The sequence below is a fragment of the Loxodonta africana genome, chromosome 3, assembly GCF_030014295.1.
Source record: "Loxodonta africana isolate mLoxAfr1 chromosome 3, mLoxAfr1.hap2, whole genome shotgun sequence".
Lineage (NCBI taxonomy): Eukaryota > Metazoa > Chordata > Mammalia > Proboscidea > Elephantidae > Loxodonta > Loxodonta africana.
Window position 1 is genome coordinate 91,584,467 of NC_087344.1, and position 20,099 is coordinate 91,604,565.

The following is a 20,099-nucleotide window of genomic DNA, read 5'->3' on the forward strand; positions in this document are numbered from 1 at the left end:
TTTTCTACTGGAATGGGTTTACAGAGAGCAACATTCCTGTGGAGCTTTAAATCTGTGGACCGTTGAAAATCGCCCCGCCTTTTTTGAAGTTACAAAATACCTTCTATCTATGGGGAGGCGGGAATAAAAAGTTTGGAGAATTAAACGCCTAAGACTTCAGCTCACCCAAATGACATACATGCAATAGCATTCCATGAAGAACTTATTCAACCCAATCCTGTGCACCTAATTACCCAATGCACAGAAATTCAGACTCTCCAAATTTTGCACCCCCCAAAAAGGAGGGAAAATGCAAGGGTGCTGGCTGCAGTTCCGGGACATACTGAGAACCACTTTGTTACAAGTGTATCCAACGTCCCCAGCACCAAGGACTTGTGGGGCGCTGCTCATTCCTATTCCACTTGCTCTGCGGCTCCCGGAGGTGGTGGTTGTGTGATGAAGACAGACCCTACCAAGCTGGTCGAGAAGATGATTCGCACCCCCAAGTGCTCCCGGTGTCGGAACCATGGCTATCTGGTGCCAGTCAAGGGCCACTCGGGCAACTGCCGCTGGAAGCAGTGTGCCTGTGAGAAATGCTACCTGATCAGCGAGCGCCAGAAGATAATGGCTGCGCAGAAAGTGCTCAAGAGACAGGCGTCCGAGGAGGAGCAGGAGGCGACCCTGGGCGCTCAGGGGCCTAAGCCGGCCACTGGGGCCGCGGCCGCCATCCCGGGCTCAAGCCTCCGTCGGCTGTCGCCCGCCGCTTCGGGGGACTCGGAGCCCAGACCCCACGGCCGTGCGATCTCTGGCTTCCCCGAGAGGCCCCCGCGGGGCCCCAGTCCGGGCCCGAGCGCCTTCCACCCGGTTGTGAGCGGCCGCAGCCACATGGGGCCGAGCGAAGGAGCGGCAGCTGCGATGTCCAGTTCCATGGGGCCCCAGCTGGAGGCAGAGGCCGCGGCCAGGGGATGTCCCGGCCGCCTGGAGCTGCGCAGGCCTCTGCGGCCTGTGTCCAGCCCACCGTTCGCCGACCTCGGTAAGATTCCTAGGCCCCGTGCTGCCTCAGCCCCACCATCCGTTCGTCTCAGGAGTGTAGTCTTCCTGTTCCCCGAGCTGGCGGTCCAGGCCCGCCGGGATCCTGCAGGGATGGGCCGTGGGGTTGGGAAGGTGGTGGAGGTGGGGAAATGCCTTCCAGGGGTACCCTTCGTTTGAGAAGCCTTCCTCAGAACATGGATTGGGTTCAATGCGTTTTTGCAAAAAGGGCAATAGAGCGATAAAAAGGTATGGGTGGTCCGGAGGGCTTTTAATATTCAGCTCCAGGGTTTGCCTTGCCATTTTCCAAGAAAAAATGGCCCCCCACGCCAAGTTGGCGTTGGCTCCTCCTCTGCTGAGACTTCCGGAGCTGGTGCACCCCTTCCCGCCAGTGGACTGGAGACTCCTCCCCCAGCGCTTCCCTGTGGTGGCCTGCTCAACTAAGACTGCGTCTGCGCATCCTTCCCTGCCCTCCCTTTGTGTAGGCTGGAGGCTCCTCCCAGAGGACCGCATCTCGGCCGCACCTTGTCCAGTGCGCCTGCGCGCTCCTTCCCGCCCTTTTCTTGGCCTGGCAGCTTCTCCCCCAGGACGTCACTGTAGGTGGGCCGGCTCAAATATAACCGCGCCTCCCGGCAGTTCCCGTCCTTCCTGGGACCTGGGGGCTCCTCCAAGACAATGCGCCTGCGCGCCCCTTCCCGCCCTTTTCTTGGGCTGGCAGCTCCTCCGACAGGGCTCCACTCTAGGTGGGCCGGCTCAAATATAACCGCGCCTCCAGGGGGTTCCCTCCCTTCCTGGGACCTGGGGGCTCCTCCAAGACAATGCCCTGTGCACCTCTTCCCGCCCTTTTCCTGGATGTGGCGGGAATGAAGTTGCTTTCCTGGTGCAGCCTCTGCTTACACAGGAGGGGCATAGTTGATTTGTTGAGAGCTTATTGCCGCTTTTTTTTCTCTTCCACATTGTGCTTAAATTGCATTGTTATGTCTTGCTGTTTTCAGTAGTAAAGTACAATTTTAATCACACAGATTTTGTGTGTGTGCTTTAGGTGAAAGTTTAAAGAGCATGTTAGTCTCTCATCCAAAAAATGATACACAAATTGCTTTGCGGCATTGGTTGAAATCCCGCATTGTGTCACGCACTCTCCTCCTTTTCAGTTTTCACCCCCAGATCACTTTCCCTTTGTCCAGTGTTGTTTGGGGGCAGGTGTTGCCCATTTGATCTCATATTCTTGATCTAAGAATAACGTTCCTTATGTGTGTTGTTTGTTTTATAGGCCTGCCTAGTCTTTGGCTGTGGACTTCTGGGGGCAGTGGTTAAGAGCTCAGCTGCTAACCAAAAAAAGTCAGCTGTTCAAATCCACCAGCCACCCCTTGGAAACCCTGTGGGGCAGTTCTTTCTACTCTGTCCTGTAGAGTAGCTATGAGTCAGAATCGACTCCAAGGCAGTGGGTTTGGTTTTTGTTTGTTTGTTTTTAATCTTTGGACGTAAGGTGAACTTCAGAAGTGGCTTAAGTTCTGAGTTAGAAGGGTGTCCGGGGACCGTAGTCTCCTGGTTCCTCCAGTCTCTGTCAAATCAGCAAGTCTAGTCTTTTTTTTGAGAATTTGATCTTTGGTTCTACATTTTTCTCCTGTTCCGTTCAGGACTCTCTGTTGTAATCCCAGTCAGAGCGGTTGGTTGTGGTAGCCGGACACCATCTAGTTTTTCTGGTCTCTGGATTGTGCTGGCTTTGGTTTATGTGGTCCATTAGTCCTTTGGACTAATTGCCCCCTTGAGTCTTTAGTTTTTTTCACTCTCCTTTGCTCCTGACTAGAAGAGACCGGTAGTTGTATCTTAGATGGCCGCTTGCTAGCTTTCAAGACCCCGGAAATACTCTCCAAGTAGAGTGTAGAACATTTTCTTTATGACCTATGATATGTCAATTGATGTAGATGTCCCCTGAGTCTATGGTCCTTTGCCTTTGAGCCTGAGAACTTCATCCTGTAAGGTGTCATGTCTAAGAGGTTTCCCTGACAGTGCTACTTGTGTGCTCTATCGTCTGTATTAATATATGAGGAGCACCTACCGAAATTTAGAAATTTCTACCACTGAACCTGTATCTGCCAGTGGGTGCAATTCACATACAGATTTGAGACTTCAAAAAAATAAGCCTTTAGGTGTGGACATGTGTTTTCTTGGTATTTTCCCTATGGCAGTGTGGTAGAGAGCGCACAGGTCTGAGTCAGGAGGCTGGGTGGCAGGCTCCTTATCTATCAGTTTCTCCCCTCTGGATGCTCTCAAAAGGCCATTTTGACTTCTAGGACATTCTAGAAAAATCTGGGTCCTGAGAGAACAGCTGTCTGATGGAGAAGACCAACCTGAAACAGCAATCCTAGGAGAAGGATGCCTTTCCAAGGTCACAGGGTGCCTTTCTGTATTGAGTCTCTTAACAAACAGGGAGCTAATGCTTACTACGTACCAGACACTAGTGGTGAAGAGGTGAGGGGGGAAACCTACACTCCCTGCACTCAAGGATCTTGTTGTCCTAGTGGGAGGGACAGCATGAATCAAAAAATCACACAAACCAATGTTTAAAGCTTTAATAATTGATGATTTAACTGTGGTCTAAAGGAAGAGTAGGAGCTGAGTATGACTCAAGGAGGCAAGTGGGGTTAGGAGAGAAAGGCTTTGAGGCTGAGGGAACAGCATCTGCAAAGGCCTTGAAATGGATTGGAAACAATAAGCTCGTAGGTTATGGTCCACGATGAGGCTGAGGGTAGAGTGGAGGCAGAACCAGACTACATGGGGCTTTCTGGGCCATGCTAAGGACTTTTTCCAAGAGCAGTGGGATGTGGTCGAAGGGTTTAAAAAGCAATGAGGTGATGGAAAATTTGGGGAACAGATAAGGGCGATGGTGGAAAAACATGAATATAAGCTAATGTCACTTAGTTGTACATGTGAAGAATGTTGAAACGACAGATGTTTTGTTATACGTATATTTACCACAGTGAAAAAATAAAGAAAAAGAAATCAGTTAAAAAAAAAAAAAACAAAAAACCAGGATCAAAGGCATAACAGCTGTGGGAGTTCTTTGTAAATGAATATGAGTGTTTATTTTGCTGCTACTTTTGGACCGTAATGTGATACCTTTTTCCCTAGCTCTGTGTGTTTCTCATGCTTCCCTCATTGCTTGCCTTCTCCAGGACTCCCTCTGAGCATGAACTCAGATTGTATGGCGGGTTCTGAGTACCTGGAGAGAGAGCCTTCCAGGCTGTACCCCAGCTGCTCCGTGCATTCCTACCGCCCGTTCCCGCTGGGCTACCAGGATGTGCCCCCAGCTGCAGGGATTCCTCTGCAGCAAGGCTTCCGGCACATCTCTTGCAGCCTCCACCATGGAGGAAGCTTGGTGAGTCCCATGCTTGCCTTCTTTCCGAGTTCCTCCTTATCTCAACCGCCTCTGCTGATCCTCAGTCCCAGGAAGCCGGTTGTCCTAAGTGGTGGTATGCCTACTCTGTGCAGGGCCGCATGGTCTGGTGGGAGAGACAGCCTTAACTCATGAGACGCTGATACTAGGAAATCAAGCCCATTGCTGTTGAGTCGATTCTGACTCATGTCGACCTCATGTGTTACAGAGTAGAACTGAACTCCATATGGTTTTCTTGCCTGTCATCTTTATGGATGTAGATCACCAGACCTTTCTTCTGTGGAGCTGCTGGGTGGGTTCAAACCATGGACCTTGAGTTTAGCAGCCAAATGCAAACAGCTTGTCCCACCCAGGGACCTGCTGATGTTGGAGGGGACCTTCATTCTGCTTGAGACCAGAAAGAGGATGTCACTCTCCCGTGGCTACACAGTTTAAGGCAGGGCCAGAACCAGAACCAGGTTGCCTGCCCACAGATATGGCCCATTTGAGCCTACAGAGGGTTTTCAGGAGATGGCATTTGAATTCAATGATGAAAAATAGAGATACCTTCCCCAGAACACCTCTTGCCTTAGGAAATATTTGTTGAAAAAATAAGTAAAATTTTATCCTTTTATAACATTAATTATCAATTACTAACTGGTATATTCGTGAAACGTGGAGTTTTGCGTACCAAGTATATCAAAGGCCGCTCCTGTTGTGTGGGGTACAAGGTAAGGGTGACAGGTTTTATGACCTTGGATACCCTCCTAGATAAATGGCCTCTCTTCTTGGCAAACCCTGAGGGACGTGGGGCTGTAGGATAGCAAGAGGCCCAGTGGCCTGTCCTGACTTTTGTCCTCATAAGGCTGGACTTGTGGTGGAGGCTGGCTCAAAAGCAGCACATTTTACCTTTACTCTCTCCCTCGGGGCTAAAAGCCAACCCTGGACGTCTTCAGAGAAGTTTGCTGTGGGTGGAGGGTAGAGGAGCGAGGAGAGAACAGACTTTGTTGGTTTAATGTGGGCAGTGATTAGAAGATGAAAGCTTGACATTTATATAATGTCAAGAGTCATTAGCTGGAGAGCGTGGAGCCAGTCCCGTGGGGTTTCTGCTGTGTCCAAGCAGGCTGGGCCACAGGGCCCTGGGTCCTTACTCCTCCTTCAGCTCCAGCCGTGCCTCTTCTTCCTGTTTTAGATATGGTTAAGTTTTACTTAAAAGCCATTTTTCATTGGTTCAAGCGGGAGAGTTTGGAAACCCCTGGTCTTGATAATTTGCCTATTGACCCTTATATGAACCTTCAAGGCAGTCATCATTATCCTGTTCTAGAGTCAAGTACACGGTCTCAGAGAAGCTGTCTTAAGTCACAGAACTGGTGAGTGATGGACTGAGATTAGAATTACACGGCTGGTGACACAGCCAGGATGTGCGCCTTGTCTGCCCTAACTCCAGAGCCCAGGCATCTTCTCCTGCCCCAAGTATGTCTCTCACACAGAGTTTGAGCAAATAATGGCCCGTGACTCTCACCCTCACCCCGCCCCGCCTGAAATCTGTGGGTGCTGCCTTTCTCCACCTGGCCACCCCATTGCAGCCCAGGGAAAACAAGGCATCTCCAGCCTCCACACAAAGAGAGTGGCTGGCCAAGTGGAGCCCACACCGTCTGCTCACACAGAAGCCCGGAGCCTGGCGTCCAGGGCTGGGCTCTGATTGACGGGCTCGCCAGACGGCCTTTGTTAGGAGTGTGATCTCAGTTGGTGTATCTGGGCCTGAGCTGCCACCACAGGCCCCAGGCAGGAGCTGTGATCCAGGGAGAGACTTGGCTAATAATAAGTGCTAATAATCCCCCATCCCTCCCCTTCATGTCTGGACAGAGGATCAGGCATTTGTCAGACTATTTCAAACCCAAGAGTATGAATTACTTTTATCCTTGTCCTGTTAACTGCTGCCCAGGCTCTGAGATTCTCTCAGAGACATCTTCCTCCTTCCTACCTCCGTTCCTGCCCCTCCTGCTGCTGCTTTGCTCCTCTATTCTCCTCTTCACCAAAGAGCACAGCCTGGAGTTGCACAGATCCAGGGTCCAAGCCTGCCTCCGTCAGTTTCTAGGCGGATGGCCTGGGGAGGTTACCCAGCCTCCTGGGACCTCACTCAGGTTCTTCATCTGTAAAATGGGGGTAAGAGTGCCTATCTCATAGGGGTGTGGAGTGGATTGAATAGGGTGTAATGCATGTAAAGTGCCTAACCCGGGATCTGGCACATGGTAGGTACTTAAAAGTGGGATTTCTTCCCTCCCCTGTGGTTAACTAAAGTTAGGACATGCCAAGTTAATCTCAGAAAACTTCTGCGGTGTACCCAGAGCTTTTAATATGCTCATGTGTAACTCTCCAGTGTGGAGGGATGTGTGCAGGGCTTCTCAAACTCACTTGACTGATATTTGTTATTTTTTTTTTTTTATTGCATTCATGTGTTTCTCAGTTAAGCTCTGAGTTGCATAGTCGGCACCCCTCCAAGTCCTCTTATTTCAGCCTTAGGGTCCTGTGGTATGGGGTTAGCTCCCGTTTACTGAAGAAGGAACAGAAATACTGAAGAGTTGATTGGTGAAGCCATTTTCCTGAGGTCACCCAGCTTCCCTCCCCTCAGTAACAGCCGACTAGACCCAGGTTGCTGACTTCTTCCCCTGCCACGTTAGAACAGGGCCCCAAAAAGGCCCCCTGTGCACTCGTTTAGGTCATTCCATGTGCCAGAAAATGAGACATGTTGCCAGGAGTCCAGACTCTTCTCCACTGCAGAGCAGTACATCTCAGGGGTAGGCCGTGTGGGCTGTGGAGTCAGGCCTGGGATCCAGGCGTGTCTACCACTTACCAGCTTGGTGACCTTGGGCCTGTCTGAACCTGTTTTTCGTCAGTACACTGAGGACAGTAGGAGAGCCTACCTCATGGGGTTGTAAGGATCGACTGGGGCAAAGGATCCAAACATAATCTGTACCAGGCACACACAGAAGGGCTCAGTCCATGTTACTGTTCATTTGTCCCCAACTTCTCTGGGGTGTGCATGTGCTTGTACTCCTTCTTGCTTTTAGTCATTTGCCAGGTGTTTGTTGAACACCCTGTTCCAAGTGCTCTGTGCCTAGGTGTTTAAGGTCACAGAGGCGCATCTACCCCACAGGGATGAAGCTCCCCTACTTGGGGGAACACAAGACATTTTGATCAGCCCATCTGGGCTAATTATCTCCCATCTCTGGCTTCTCTGCTGTGTGTGTCATGCAGGTGTCGGAACCAGTGGGAGACTTCCAGCCAAGCTACTATCCTCCCACCCCGTCACCACAGCCCCAGTTCCTCCCTCCAGGCTTCCTCTCTGCGCTCCACTTCCTCCCACCACCACCTCCGCCGCCACCACCATCTTCTTTCTCACTGACTGTCCTGTCTGACACGGAAAAGGAAACCACCGGTAAGTGAGCACCCAGCCTTCCAGATAGCTCCTGAGAGAGCCAGGAAGACTCCCTGGAGGAGGAGAGGCCTAGTCTGAAGTATGTGTGGAGAGGAGGGAGATGGAGAACAGAATTTCAAATATGCTGGGCTACACTCTTGCCTTACACACTTCCCCCCTCCCCTGCTCAGAGGGAAGTGGGTTTCCATTCTTAGGTGAGGAAACCAAGGCCCTGAGAGATTCTTATAAACGGAAAAGCTGGAAGTTGAACAGTGTTCTGTGTCTGGCTCCAAGGCCAGTGCTAATTCCCTTACCCTCCCAGTGCCCACGGGCAGAGATGTGGGGAGCTAGGCCTCTCATGGGGAAGCAGCAGCAGGAGGTGATTTGGAGCCGGTGGGGTCGTTCTGCCCTAGACCACTCTGGAGAGAGCACCAGACCAGGGGCTGGAGACCTGTCCTTCAAAGCTCAGCCACTAGTGCACTGGATGACCTGGGTCCTCATGCCCCCTCGGCCTCAGTCTTCTCATCTGTAAAATGCACTCCATCGCAGAGTTACTGCAAGGGTCGACTGAGACTTTGATGTGAAAATGCTTTGAGTGTTGTTTTGAGGGCTCTAGCAGCTTTAAAAGCTTTGGGATTTTTTTTTTCCTTCCAGTCCTACCCGGAGGCTCTTACTTATTTCGAAAGGGCTGGCAAACCCAATGAGATCAGAAGGTCCTTTTCTGTAAAACTACGATCAGTGGCTGCTGCCCAGCCCGACTGATGGGACCTGAGGCTTTTTCCTCCTCCCTCAGTGAGCAGCCCAGCTGAGATGGGCAGGGCTGAAGTCTACCTATCGCTGGGAACCACAGCGCTGGTCACAGGGCTTTGCTGAATTGCAGTTGGAGTGTAAGATCCTGAGGTGCTGGCGGGAGGCGCGGTGGGTGACCAGACAGGCCACGTCCCACTCAGCCATCTCCCCGTGAATTATAGTACATTCTAGCCCAGAGAATTGAAGTAAAAAGCTGTCATCAGAGACGAGCCTGTTGGTGGCTCATCAAGGCTGATTTCAGTGTTAGGACGCCTGGAGGAGAGCTAATTTAAACCCGTGACCAGACTTTAAGAGAGAATTTGTTATTTGGTAGAATGCGTTTGCAGGCTCTGATGGAACTGAGAGCACGCAACGAGCCTGCAGGGGACCTTCCCCTCTCAGTGACAGCAGGTCCTGATGAGAGTATGCCCCAGAGACCCTGGAAAGGTTCAAGACCGATGAGGTGTTTCTAGGTTATAAAGCTATGTCCCACTCATTATCAGCCAGGATCCTCCGTTCCGACAGGCAGGTGACACAGGCAGAGAAGGGGTCCTGGCCCAGGAGGCAGTACTGCTCAGCAAACAGCACCTGGCTTTGGGGCGGGACAGAGTGGGGTTCAAATCTGGGCTCCCATGATTTCTCTCATGCCCCAGTTAGCAGAACATCGAATCATGGGACTTAGGAAGTTAAAAGAGCCAATGGAAAAAGTAATATAAATAATAATCGCAACTTTTGCTGGCCACTTTATTTGTGCTAGGCACTGTGCTACATGCTTTCCGTTTAATTCTCAGACAGCCCAATAAGGTAGGTGCTACTTTATCTACAAGTTACAGATGAGGACCAGAGATAAGAAGTAACTTTCCCAAGGCCGCACAGCTAGTAAGTAGAGGAGCCTGGACTCCAGGGCCCACAAGCCTAACCACGAAGCTATTCTGCCTCTCTCAGGTGGCAGACCTAAGTGTACATCTTTTTGAAGAAACTTTTTTTTTACAAATTGGATTATCTGGGGCCCAGTGGAGAGGGAGCAATGATCCGATCTAATCTCACCCTGAGAAAAGGTGGTATGGTGTTGCCATTCCCATTTTACAGATGTGGCCTCTAGAGGCAAAGCCACAAATCTAACTTCCAATTTGGAGCTCTTGTCATCACCCCTGGGTCGTTCTTGGAGCCAGCATCCTCCACTGTGTTGTTTCCGGGGCCTGTGTGTTGGCCTCTGCTCTTGCTAGGGCACAGCTGGGAGCCTTTCAGGTGTGCCCCCGGGTCTTGTAATTGGCACAGAGCTTGAAGATGGCCACTGACATGTGGTGCTATAGGCAGTGAGGCCCCTCTCTCCCATATATGTGTGCTGACAGCCACGCAGGAGAACCAGCAACATCAATCACGCTTCCCAGAGAGGAAACAGAAATGGGAACACGGCACAGGGGGTGGTTTTTCCTCCCTGCCAGGCAGTGCAGAGTTCTGGACACGGTGCCAGCAGTGGGCAGGACCTTTGGTAGCAGAGGGGCAGGAGCAGTGCTGGTGCAGATTACAGACGCACCACTGGGGGCCTTCCCCCCGCCTCCGCAGGCTGAGGGTATTTTTAACATCTGGGGCTGCAGCTACAACTAAGGAAAAATAGGTGGATGGTAGGTAGATATTCATTCTTAGATTTGGACTGTAAGACCTGCGTAAGGGACTAGATGGCCGTCTCTGGTGAAGAGAAAGGTAAACAGTATGAGTGTTCACCAGCAACAACCACCTGCTTGAGATGCTTATGGTCCCTCTGCTTTTACAAATCTCTTGAAAATGACAGAACAATCTTAAAGAGTTAAGTGAGTCCGGTGATAACCTGCCCCACTTCACTGAAGAGGAAACAGGCTCAGAGAAATGAATGAATTTCCAAGTCCTACACTAGTTAATTGCTATGGGTCGCAATCAACTTGACAACAACAGATTATACTAGTTAGTGGTCAGAGTCCTTGGGTGATGCAAACAGTTAACGTTCTTGGTTGCTAAACGAGAGGTCGGAGATTCAAGTTCACCCAGAGGTGACTTGAAAGGAAGGCCTGGCAACCTATTTCCAAAAAATCAGCCATTGAAAACGTTATGGAGCACAGTTCTACTCTGACACATACGGGTTTGCTATTAGTCAGAGTCAACTCTCTGGCAGCTGGTTACACTAGTGGTCAGCTGAACTCCAGGCCCTGCCCGTCCTGGGCTGCTCCCTGAGGAAGGAGGAAGAGGCCTCGGGCCCCACCAGCTGGCCTGGGCCGCAGTCCCCCATCCTAGTTATTCAGATAGAATGGGTCTGCCACCTGGTGCATACTCGCCACATGTGAGGCCCTTAGATCTGGTAGTGGACAGGTGGTAGGGCATGGCCTGAAGCTCCATGGCCCTTGAGCCAGAAGGCCAAGTTAATTCACCCCTTGGTGCCTCAGTTTGAACATCTGCAAATTTGGACAAATAATGGTCCCTAACCTAGAGGGCTTTCTGAGGACTAAAGAACAGAACATGGAATGATGAAGGCATTAGAGAAAGTTGTTAGTTGTTGTTAGGTACTGTCCAGTTGGTCCCAGCTCGTAGCGACCCTACATACAACAGAATGAAAACACTGCCCAGTCCTGCGCCATCCTCACAGTCGTTGTTATGCTTGAGCCCATTGTTGCAGGCACATTTTGCTGACCCTCTACCAAGCATGATGTCCTTCTCCAGGAACTGGTCCCTCCTAATAACATGTCCAAAGCCCACGAGACGAAGTCTCACCATTCTTGCTTCTAAAGAGCATTCTGATTTGTTCATTCTTTGGGCAGTCCCTGGTATATTCGATATTTTTCACCAACACCATAATTCCAAAGGCATCGATTCTTCAGTCTTTATTATTCACTCCAGCTTTTTCATGCATATAAGGCAGGTGAAAACACTGGCTTGGATTAGGCACACCTTAGCTCTCAAAACGACGTCTTTGCTTTTCAACACTTTGAAGAGGTCTTCTGCAGCAGATTTGCCCAATGCAATATTTCATTTGATTTCCTGACAGCTGCCTCCATGGGTGTTGATTGTAGATCCAAGTAAAATGAAATCCTTGACAACTTCAGTATTTTCTCCACTTATTGTGATGTTGTTTATTGGTCCAGTTGTGAGGATTTTTGTTTTCTTTATGTTGCGGTGTAATCCAAACTGAAGGCTGTGGTCTTTGATCTTCATCAGTAAGTGCTTTAAGTCCTCTTCACTATCAGCAAGCAAGGTTGTATCATCTGCATAGTGCAGGTTCTTAGTCTTCCTCCACTCCTAATGCCCCGTTCTTCATATAATCCAGCTTCTTGTATTATCTGTTCAACATACCGATTGAATACGTATGATGAAAGGATACAACCCTGACGCAAACCTTTCCTGACTTTAAACCACGCAGTATCCCCTTGTTCTGTTGGAACGACTGCCTCTTGGTCTGTGTGCAGGTTCCTTATGAGCAAATACAAGCGTTACGGAATTCCCATACTTGGCAATGTTATCTGTAATCTGTTACGATCCACACAGTCGAATGCCTTAGCATAGTCAATAAAACACAGGTAAACCTCTTTCTGCTTCCAGCCAAGATCCATCTGACATCGGCAATGATACCCCTTCTCCCACATCCTCTCCTGAAGCCAGCTTCAATTTCTGGCAGTTCCCTGTTGACGTACTGCTGCAGCTGCTTTCGAATGATCTTCAGCAAAATTCTACTTGTATGTGATATTAATGATATGGTGTGTGTAGTGCAAGTTGGCTCTCATTTATCTCTCCTTGTCCCTATGCTGACTTTGCAAGGTAAATCTCATCTCCTTTCACATGGAGGGAGCTCAGGTTCAGAGAAGGGGAGGGGCTTCTCGGTGCCGCCTGGCCTAGGAGGAGCAGAGCTGGAGTTTGAACCTGAGTCTCCATCATGTGGCCAGCATGAGAATTCCAGCGTCTGACCTGTAGCAAATTAAAGGCAAATAAGGTCTCTGACTCATCTCAGTCTCTGAAGGGGTTGAGAATAATGAGAATATGCCTTATAGAAAATTTGCATCTGAAAATTGGTATTTTCCCCTCTTTCTAAATCCAGCCCCTCTTTTTTGTCCTTCACAGAAGAACAGGATGCAGAGACGCCACGTGAGTCCAGCCAGCCCTCTTCTCAGGAGCAGTCCAACTAAGCCCAGGGCCTCCGGGACCGACAAAGTGGGCTGTCAAGGGGGGACAGCAATGATTTTCTTGCTGGCGTTGAATAATGTGAGGGGAGAAAGGGTACTGATAGGTGTAAGATGGCAACTAATTCCCATTTCAAGGTAGGAGGAAGGAGGGTGATTTCTCAGGTTACCCCAATCCTGAGATCTGGGGTTGTTTGTTACCAGGGGAGGGCCAGGGCTCTGAGGAGTCGGGGGGCTGGTGGAAGCTTGTGTTTAGGAATGAATTTAACCATCCCTGCATGTGCCGCCATTTATCAGACTAACCCCCATAGGCGGTCTTTGATTTCCACAGGCCCCGCTACAGGACATGCAGCCTTCTGCGGCCTTTGCCTGGTCCCCAGCTGGGTGCAGTGTTGTGCTGGGGCCACCAGATAGCAAGCTTCCAGCCCATCTGGGCAGCCAGTCTGAGCAGCCAGGACCAGGGGCGCTGACAGCAGGTTCTGCAGCATCCCTCCTTGCTTACCTGGCTCCGGCTGTCTGCTTGGCCACTGCCCCTTGTCCCTCCTCCACGGGGTTTACCAGTCAGCATCCTGACCCCTGGAGTGGCTTCATTCCCCTCCATAAAGTTTGAGCAGTTTTAAGCATCATTTCTGGTTAAAAAAAAAAAAAAAAGAATCTATTAGTTTGACTATTTGATGTTTTTATAGTGATTACCAACTTAGAAAAATAGGCTGTTCATAAGCACTGATGCAGTTCACAGGGAATAGAATGATGTCCCAAATTGCCTATGATGTCAGCCGTGCCTTTTCTCGGGACAGTTGACTGTTGAAATAAAATGAGCAACGCGACTCCTGTGGAAAGTTTATTCTCTCTTTGAATCCTTGTGGAAAGCAGCATTGGGCAGGAACCTGGGTAGGGGAGTCAGGGGGCCTGGGTTTCTGTCTTTATTATTTTTTTTTAAGGTGAGTCCCCCCTTGTCTTAATTATCAAGTGAGAGGGTTGGGCCAGCCCGTAGGTTTCTTTACTTTTTTAAGCAGTGGAGACCTTTTAAGGAAATTTGATGCAGCTGCAAGAAACAAAGCTTTCTTGTAGCTTTTCTTCCCTAGCCCTTTTCATGGTCCCTGCAGAGGGGCATGGTTTAAACAGACACAGTTTGATACCATTCAGCTGTTTTAGGGTCCTAGGCTCTTGCCTTGGTTTCAGTTGCTCCTTCATTTAAAAAACATCCTGCATCTCTGGTGGATTCAGAGCCTGGCAATCACTAGTTGTGCCCATGAGATGCCTGGAATCTACTGGGAGAGACACAAATAGAGAGCCCAATGGATCAGTGCTGGAGCAGTGGTAGAGGGGCTATAGGGTGGTCAGGAAGGCCTCCTGGAGGAGTTGTCTCAACCGCAGCTTAAAGGGGAAGACTGAGTTAGGTGAGGAGAAGGAAGTTGGCACTCCCAGTAGTGGGGCAGGGGTGTCAGGACCTGGAGTGAAGGATTCTAGGGTGCAGGGCAGCATCCTGTCCTCTGTTCCGAGAAGGGCTGGCACCCAGGAGTTGGGTCCAGCAGGGGTAACAGCTGACCCGCTTTCTGTCTTGCCCATGGGCAGGCATGTCCGAGCATCCTCCTGGGACAGGTAAGAGGAATCATTGAGAACTGATACCCTAAGTGTTCTAACTGGACATGCTATCAGGAGGGATCAGTCCCTTGAGAAGGACATCATGCTTGGTAAAGTAGAGGGTCAACAAAAAAGGAACACCCTCAATGAAATGGATTGACACAGTGGCTGCAACAATGGGTTCAAGCATAACAACTATTGTGAAGATGGTGCAGGACCAGGCAGTGTTTCATTCTGTAGTACATAGGGTCACTATGAGTCAGAACCAGCTTGAACGACAACAAATAATAACTGTTCCCTCAGCATCAGTGTAGTAGCTTAGGGTCCACAGCCTGTGCCTGCTCTGTTGGAAGACACTGGAGCTGGTACAGTCATGGGAGTTTTTCAGTTACTACTTAATAGACAGGTGCTTTTGGCATGGCAAAACCAGACAGCTCTCAGCCTGAGACATGGGGGTCAGTATTGGCTTCAGTCTGGACCTGATGAGGTGGCGGTTTGGGCCTAGCCTGGCTATAGGGCTGAAGCTGGCAGCTGCCAAAGTGCTGATCCTAGCTCCAGGGTCCACAGTGTTGCAGGGGTCCTGGGAGGGTGGGAGCAGACTGGTTCCAGTTCGGCCACACCTGCCCTCACTGGACCCTACCCTTAATGTCAGTGTGGTTAGGTGGGGCTGGATCAATGACCCTATTTTTTCATCACCCTTTAAGTTTTATGTTACTGTGTTTTGAAAGATTTTTCAACCAGGCTGCATTAATCAATAAAGCTGTTTTCTAACTTCTGATAAAAGCATAGAGATACACATGAGATGGTTCTTGTGAGCAGACCCCACACCATTCCAGAGCAACACAAGGAAATTGTATGTTTAGTTGGCCTGTGAGGTTTGGTATGGGAGGTTCTGGCCTGTTGCAGGGTCCATGGGACTCCAGGAGGGGAAAGATTTCTCAGTTTCCTAGAGGCCTATGATCTGATGAATCTCCAGAGAATGGTCTTCTTGCAGCCTTAGGGGTGTCCACTGGGTGTACAGGCCAACTGTGGAGCAGGGGCTACTCGCTGGTCTGCTGGTTTTCAGAGTGGGAGGCCTGCTTTCCTACCTTCTCTCTGGTGTAAGCCCTAAGCTAGAAGAACCCCCAGCCTATGGGCTCTCACCCTGGTCACCATCCTGGGGCTATGAACCCCTATTCCCTGTAGCCTTACCAGTCAATCCAGTCCTTGCTCTGGAATGCCCTGCCCCTCTAGTCTGTCCACTGGCAGCACGGTGAGCACTGAAAAGCCAGATCTGCCCATGTCCTTGCTCTGCTCACAAGCTTTCTGTGGCTTTCCACTGCCAAGATGGGGCCAACATCTTCAACAGGACCTGCCTACCCACCTCTCCAGCCTCCTCTTCCTCTCACTGGCCCAGCCCAAGGGCTACAGGGGGTAGGGTTGGCCAGGTTCAAGCAGAAAAGATTGGGAAGTGGACAGACTGGTGGCTAGGGAGAGCACTCCAAAAACCAAATCCGTTGCTGTCCAGTTGATTTTGACTCACAGCGACCCTATAGGACAGAGAACTGCCCCATAGGGTTTCCATGCCCCATACGGTTTCCAATGAGCAGGTAGTGGACTTGAACTGTGGACCTTTTGGTTTGCAGCTGAGCTCTTAACCACTGTGCCGCCAGGGTTCCAGGGAGTGCACTTCGTCTAGTAGCCCCTAATAACGGACGTTTGGTATAAGCCCCAAGAATGTTCTGGAAGGCAGCGGCCCGCTTTCCCGGAGGCGGTAGGCACTGGCGGGCGCGGCCAGGAGAGGGCACTCGGGTAGCAGCAGCGGGCGGCGCCGGCGGGGACAGGACCACCATGGGGGCGGGGCCTGTTGCCTAGGGGCCAGCCTCTTGGGTGGAGCTCGCAAGCCCTTGGCCCCGCCCGAGCAAGCGGGCCGTGGGGAATAGGTTTCCGTAGAAACGGGCTTGAAGCGTCCCCTGGAGACCTGGGACCAAAACCGAACTCGTTGCTGTGGACTGGATTCGGACTCATAAACCAAAAAAACCAAACCCAGTGCCCTCCAGTGGATTCCGAATCATAGTGTCCCTATTAAAAAGTTAGTGACCTTATAAAACCAAACCAAACCCGTTGCCGGGGAGTGCATTCCGACTCATAGCGTCCGATACAGGCTCCTGGGAAATCAAAATTATGAGGCTCTGGGATGAGCTGTTTGATCGCCAACCTCTCAGCAAATCACTTTGCGTGGCCCTGCCTGTGAAACAGATGCCCTCCTGCCTTCTTCAGCTTTGCCTTCAGAAGTTCAGACATACCTCCACCCCCAACCCCTTAGGGGGTGTTTCCTGGCAGTGTTCCCCTGCGTTCTCTCCTTTCTGCGTTTTTGGCACATACTGGATCTTCCGCCTAGACTCTTCTTCTTCCAGGTTCACCTAATCATCTCCTTATCCGTTAAGACGCAGCTCAGACACCCCTTCCTCCAGGAAGCGTTCCCTGAACGCCTCAGCCTGGATTAGGGTGCTGGTGCAGTTAAGCACTGGGCTACTACCCAGAAGTGCCTAGGAAGAAAGGGCTGGCGATCTGCTTCCAAAAGGCTACAGCCTTGAAAACCCTATGACACAGTTCTACTCTGAAACAGAAGGCAACAATTTTGATTTTTCGTTTTGTTGTGGGGCCTACCCAGGCTCTCTACCGCCCTCTAAGACAATGCTGATGCCACTGAGTCCATGTTGTCTTTCCCACAAGTCTGTGGCTTCCTGGAGGCAGTGACGAGGTCAGGCTTGTCAGTGTCCCTAGCTCTGTCTCTGTGTCTCCAGCTCCCACTGTGGGCTGGGAACTGCCTAGGGCAGTGGTTAGCCAGTGCCTGTTGCTGAATGGGTGGACGAACTGCAGGGCATCGAAAATCAAGCCTCTCGCCTTCGAGTCAATTCTGACTCAGCAACTCTATAGGACAGAGTAGAACTGCCTCATAGGGTTTCTAAGGAGTAGCTGGTGAATTTGAACTGCCTACCTTTTGGTTAGCAGCCGAGCTCTTAACCAGTGCACCACCAGGGCTCCTGGGTGCCAACTAGAGAGTTTTAATATGCATTTTGCCCTGAGTTACCATCTTGAGACTTTTGAGCATGGAGCACATGAGTGCACTCTAGTTTCTGGGTAAATTCTAGTGGAGCATAGGGCGAGCAGCCTAGGGACATTTGCCTCGCTCTACCTCTGCCACCCCACTAACCATAGCAGCAAGGCCTCCTGAGAGAATCCTAAAGCTCAGCATCATGGGAGTCAGTGTGGGAAGGGCCCTCCGGGTCTCAGGTATAACTTCCCACTGGACCAGAAGGCAGGCATCATCTCCTGTCATCTGAGCTCCCGCCTGGGGCTGGGGTTCACCTCAAGCCCCATTGTGCATGCTGGGATTGGCAGAATGAGTTTTCTTGTGGCCAGACTGGAGCAAGAAGGAGGGGGTGGCTTCTAAGCTACGCCTCTGGCTTTTGGTCTTCAAACTGTACCATAGAGAATCCCTCCCATCGTGATGCTCCCCAATATTTCTGGAGAGTGGGATGAGGGTGCTGTGCATCTCATTCCCACCCGGACTCTAAATGCAATGATGGGCTCAAGCATAGTAACGATTGTGAGGGTGGTGCAAGAAGGGGTGTTTCTTTCTGTTGTACATAGGGTAGCTATGAGTTGGAACTGACTCGACAGCACCTAACAACAACCCTCCTCCCCAGGCCTAGGGTAGGGAACAGGCCTGTCCCTGTGGTTCTGGGGAATCACATAGCTCCTTCCACTCCACCTTACTGGGGAGCTGCTCAGAAACTCTAGAATGAGCCATGGCCTCCTCTCTTTGGCCAAGGTCCAGGGTCTTTGGGCCCTGCTCTTTCTCCTTGCTTCTTCCTAGCTGTGTGCTCTTGGGCACACCATGTAACCTCTTCTAGCCTCCCTTTGGCCCCTGGTAACGCTGATTCAGGGGTGTGCTGAGGCTGCAAGGAGCTTTTGCAGGAAAATACCACCTCCCAGGCCACCTTTTGGTTGCATAGTACATGGGACCTGCGTTTTCAGATGACTGAAAGCAGCTTTTGAGACCATGTCCAGAGAAGAATCGCTTTAAAGGCCCATGCTGTGGCTTTTTACTTTCTGATACTCCTCACACGCTAGGCACTGTGCTGAGCGCTTTCCACATATTTTCTCTGTGAGTCCTGACAGAGACCCTTGGGGCAGGCACTATAAACCCCCATCTTACTGATGGCAAAACTGAGACTTAGGTAAGTTTCTTTTCCTTCACCATTACTATCTGTAAGTGGCAGAACTGGGTCAAATCTGAGTTTGGCCTGAGTCTGGGGCCAAGCTCCTAATCACCAGGCTCTCCTGCTTCTCACTGAGGAAAATCATGAGTCTCGGGAGGTTGTGATGTCTCCCGGAATTTGCCGCCCAACAGCAGTCCACCCAGCCTAGCTCAGATCTTGAGAAATGAAATCATTTATTTTTTAATTTCCAAACCCTTACTTTAAATTTTGTTTTTAAAATGATGAACAAAGTCAGTTTTTTAAAATGAATATTGATAGTTGTGGGGTTTATAATTAACTGTACCAAAAGGGTTTGGTCTTTGTCTTTGGTTCCTGATAGCCAGCAGTCCAGAAGTGAGAGTGTCGTGGGACCCCCCCCCCCCACCAACCTCGTGACTGGCATCTGCAGTCTTGGGCAGACGTGGCAGCCTGGAGGACTGTGCCCCTAACGTGTGAGGTCTGACCTAGCTCAGATGGTTCAGGTCAGAGGAAGAGGCACTGCGTGAGCAGCTGGTGTCAGAACAGCCATCCAGTCAATTCTGACTCATAATGACCCTATAGGACAGAGTAGAACTGCCCCATAGGGTTTCCTAGGCTGTAATCTTTACAGGAGCAGATCAACAGGTCTTTTCTCCTGTGGAGCCCCCCGTGGGTTCAAACTTCCAACCTTTCAGTTAGCAGCTGAGTACTTAACCACTGTGCCGCCAGGGCTCCTTTTCCCCTCAGTAAAACCCAAGCCCATTGCCGTTGAGTCAATTCTGACTCATAGAGACCCTATAGGACAGAGTAGAACTACCCCATAGAGTTTCCAAGGAGTGCCTGGTAGATTCGAACTGCTGAATTTTTGTTTAGCAGCCATAGCTCTTAACCACTACGCCACCAGGGTTTCCTCTCCCTCAGTAGTACACCAAAATTAAAGTCTAAATCCTTCCTCAAAAAAATATATCAATGTCAATGCTTCTGATACAAACATAACCTAGGAAACAATTTTGATTTTTGTTAGGATAATGTTTTTTCATGTTCATTCCTTTGTCTTTCTCCAGGCTTTTTGTTTTTAAATTAATAATGAATGTAAGTAATACATGAAAATGGTAAACAACCCAAAAGTGTATAGGCCAGGAACAGATTTTTCTACCCCTGTCACCCATCCTCGTTTCTCTCCTCAGAGATGCCCCTTCTTTTTTTGTGTGTCTCTTTCCAGAGGTGACTTGTGCATATATAAGCTTTCTGTAAAGTTAAAATTTAATTTTGAGATAATCATAGACTCACATACAGTTGTAAGAAATAATACAAAACATGCTATGTATGGTTTACCCAGTTTCCCCCATGGTAACGTTTTGCAAAACTATAGTATGATATCATAACTAGGATACTGACATTGAAACAATCTACCAAATTTATTCAGATTCAGTTTGACATTTTACACTTAAATCAGCAACCCATTTTGAATTAATTTTTGTATAAGGTGTGAAGTTTAGGTTCATTTTTCTTTTTTTGCCAGCATATGTCAGTACCATACATTGGAAAGGCAATCC

General features: G+C 50.0%; 1 protein-coding gene across 1 annotated transcript; it reads left to right on the top strand.

Annotated features, from left to right (window-relative positions):
• Positions 1–435: 435 nt before the first annotated feature.
• On the top strand, positions 436–14,498 carry DMRTB1 (DMRT like family B with proline rich C-terminal 1). Its single transcript, XM_003411073.4, has 4 exons — positions 436–1,012; positions 4,185–4,387; positions 7,643–7,823; positions 12,675–14,498. The coding sequence occupies exons 1-4, from the start codon at positions 436–438 to the stop codon at positions 12,737–12,739; spliced, it is 1,026 nt and encodes a 341-aa protein (XP_003411121.2). The 3' UTR covers positions 12,740–14,498.
• Positions 14,499–20,099: the final 5,601 nt, after the last annotated feature.